The sequence below is a fragment of the Propithecus coquereli genome, unplaced genomic scaffold (genome assembly GCF_000956105.1).
Source record: "Propithecus coquereli isolate 6110/MARCELLA unplaced genomic scaffold, Pcoq_1.0 Scaffold782, whole genome shotgun sequence".
NCBI classification, from domain to species: Eukaryota; Metazoa; Chordata; class Mammalia; order Primates; family Indriidae; genus Propithecus; species Propithecus coquereli.
The window spans coordinates 122,881-125,926 of NW_012153974.1; the positions used below are offsets into that span (position 1 = coordinate 122,881).

General features: G+C 49.0%; 1 protein-coding gene across 2 annotated transcripts in view; it reads right to left on the bottom strand.

Annotated features, from left to right (window-relative positions):
• PCID2 (PCI domain containing 2) overlaps nucleotides 1-3,046 on the bottom strand; it is a 30,217-nt gene that overhangs the window by 14,406 nt on the left and 12,765 nt on the right. For both annotated transcript variants that reach the window (XM_012662820.1, XM_012662821.1), the window contains one exon: nucleotides 2,839-2,942. In XM_012662820.1, the coding sequence (XP_012518274.1) occupies nucleotides 2,839-2,942 (104 nt within the window). The remainder of the gene's footprint in view (nucleotides 1-2,838; nucleotides 2,943-3,046) is intronic.

Here is a 3,046-nt window from a genome sequence, read left to right on the forward strand (position 1 = left end):
ATTCCCCACTTCTTAGAGTCCTCTATACCAGCACGACTATGGGAAAATAATTTTTTAAAGTTACATAAGAAATAGAAATCTTATTTATAAATTACAAAATAAACCGCTGAACAAATTAATATCTTGAGATAAAATCTCACAGCTCAAGTCATGTTCATCAAATAAAAAAACTTTTTAAAAGATGTCTTATCTAATAGGTAAACTTGGGGAGAAAAAAAAGCAAACCAGGAAAATCCCCGTTAAACATTTGGGTAACACCCCCCTCCACTGCGGCAGCTGGAAACCGCCTCGCTTGCAGCAACATTCTGTGAAAGCCAGTAGTTATAAAGCCTTTTTGAAAAATGGAAGAATGTTTTCTCTTCTCATTACAACCGAATGGACTAGCAAATGCACAAGGGCGAGTCTCAAAGAGGAAGCACAGGAAGTACCAACTGCAGGAGTCCGTTTATACGAAGCTGCCAAACAGGCAAAAGTAACCCACGGTGGAGAACGTCGGAACAGTGGCAAGGGGCTGCCTGAGAAGGGCAGAGGGAAAGTGCTGGGAGACGATGAGGCCCCTTCCCCAACAGGGGTTCTGGGTGCGCAGGTGAGTGCGCGCGTCCAGACTCAGCAACTACGCAGCTAAGATTTGTATGTCGCTCTCCGCGTGTCAATTTTACCTCAAAGACAGAGGAGAAAGGGAAGGATTCAGGGGAAAGTGTGCCGAAGTTTGCAGTTAACTTTGAAAGGCAGTCATGCGACACATCAGGACATTTCGGTCAGCAATGGACTGCACATCCAACCCTGGTCCCGCGGATCACGAAGCTGTGTTTTCAGGGTGCCCTGTCTCTGTTTAGGTACGTGCAGACACACGAGTGTTTTCCGTTGTGCCGCGACCGCCTACGGTATCCAGCGCGGCTGTAGCGCAGGAGCAGCGGGCTACGCCACAGCCCAGGTGTGCGGGGGCCGCACCGATGTTTGTGTGGCGCGCTCTATGATGCCCGCACAGCCACGAGATCACCTAATGACACATTTCTCACAACACATCCCCATCGACTGATGCATGATGTACGTTGTTTAAAAAAAAAGAAAGAAGAGAGAAATTGAGATAAACTGACAGATGGACAGAGGGAAAGACACAGAATAGATGTAACAGAGCCAGGGTAGCACATTATCAACAGTAGAAGTGGTGAGTTTTCACCGTCAAAGTCTTTCAACTTTCCTGACAGTTTAAAATTTTTCATGATAAAACACTGGAATGAATTCAGTGGAGTCGGCTGTGTATTCTCACTCTGCAAACGGTTCTCCCACCGAAGAGCTTGCGGCTCTCGCTGACGAGGGTGCCAGAGAGCCCAGTGGCAGGCGGCCAGAGACACTAAATCCAGGGACGTGAAGTCAAGGCACAAAAAAGTGCCCAGCACAGAAAACAGGCAGGCTGTTCCCAAGCCAGAGAAAACAAAATTGCTCAAGACCAAAATGTGCCCATATAGAAACACTTAAAGTGATATAAAAGCACAACTTAGTTTTAAATATCAAAGCCTGTTTCAAAACTGCCTACTTCACTGCTATGACTGGCTCTTTTACCTGACTTTTATCACTACCTAGTAGTGTGAACTGGAACAAAACTCTCTCTCTAGGTTTCATTTTCTCATCTGAAAAGGGAGACATAATAATACTGCTATACCTACTTCAAAGGGCTATGGCAAAAAAACCCACAAAAAACCACAATAAGAAGTGCATAGACGAGCACTTTGTAACTCATACAAAACGCTTCATTCATGGTAACATCCTTGCTGGTCTGACGGCAGGAACGATGACCTCTTCTGGAGACGTGTGGCAGAGCAAACCCCAAGAGCGAGAGGAAAGACTCGGGGTTTGCCTCTGTCTTCTGGGCACCCACCTGGGAGTGGAACTGCTGGGTCACAGGCGATCCCATGTTTAACTTTCTGGGGAACCGCCAGGCTCTCCTGCACAGCAGCTGCCCCCGTTCACCTTCCCACCTGTGCCTGTCTCTGACCACAGCGTCCCGGTGGGCGTGAAGTGGCGGCATTTGCAGCGGCTGTGCGTGTGCACGCGTCGCTGGCGGTCAGTGACAGGGAGCACCTTTGCACGCACCCACTGGCCACGTGTGTCGCTTCTGGAAGAGTTTTCAATCCCTTTGCCATTTTTAAATAGGATTATTGGTCTTTTCGTTACTGAGTTGTAACAGTTCTTTATATATTCTGAATACTAGACCCTTATCGGATATGTTATCTGCAATTTTTTTCCTATTCTATGGTTGTTTTTCACTTTTTTGATAGTGCCTCTGAAGCACAGAAGGTTTTAATTTTGATGAAGTCCGCTTGGTCTACTTTCCTTCTGCTGCTTGCGCTCTCAGTACTGCATGTGAGAAACCACTTACTGACGGAAGGTCAGGGCGATCACTGCCGTGCACGAACACGCAATCTTACAAAACCTCCAGTGTTCGGTCTCCACATTCGAGCATTTCTAGCGTTAAGAAGCGTCCGCGTGCTCTGTGGTGCCGGGCACCGACGGCGAGCGGGACGCGGCCCTCGCGCTCTCTGCCCTTGAGCAGCCGTTGCGCACCGGCGTCCCCACCGCCACCTCCACAAGGGCGGCGGACAGAAGCGCAGCCAACCGTTCAGGAAAGGAGATCTGCCAATCTGCCGCGAGGCCCACTGCTGAGGCCCACTGCTGAGGCCTCAGAGGAGGCTGAAACCTCTACACTGAGTGGAGACAGGGGAGAGGAGTTGAGGCGGGCGACCCGGGCAGAGGACACGGCACTCACCCAAGGCCTCAGTGGGGACGCATCTCGCTACGTTAGGAGCTGTCGAAGCCCGAGCGCCACGCCCTACTCACGTGTCGCTGGCACAGACGCGGAAACAGCTCATCAGCAGCTCTGCCGCTTTCTCCAGCATGTCTCCAACTTTGCTTTTTCCTTTCTTTACCAACTGCTGATCTGCCTAAAAGAACATAAAAAATTTATTTTTTAAAGCCAAAACTGGTACAGTAAGAGTCAAAGTCCCAAAAGGCTCTAGAGAAATTCTAGCATGTACTGAAGCATTTT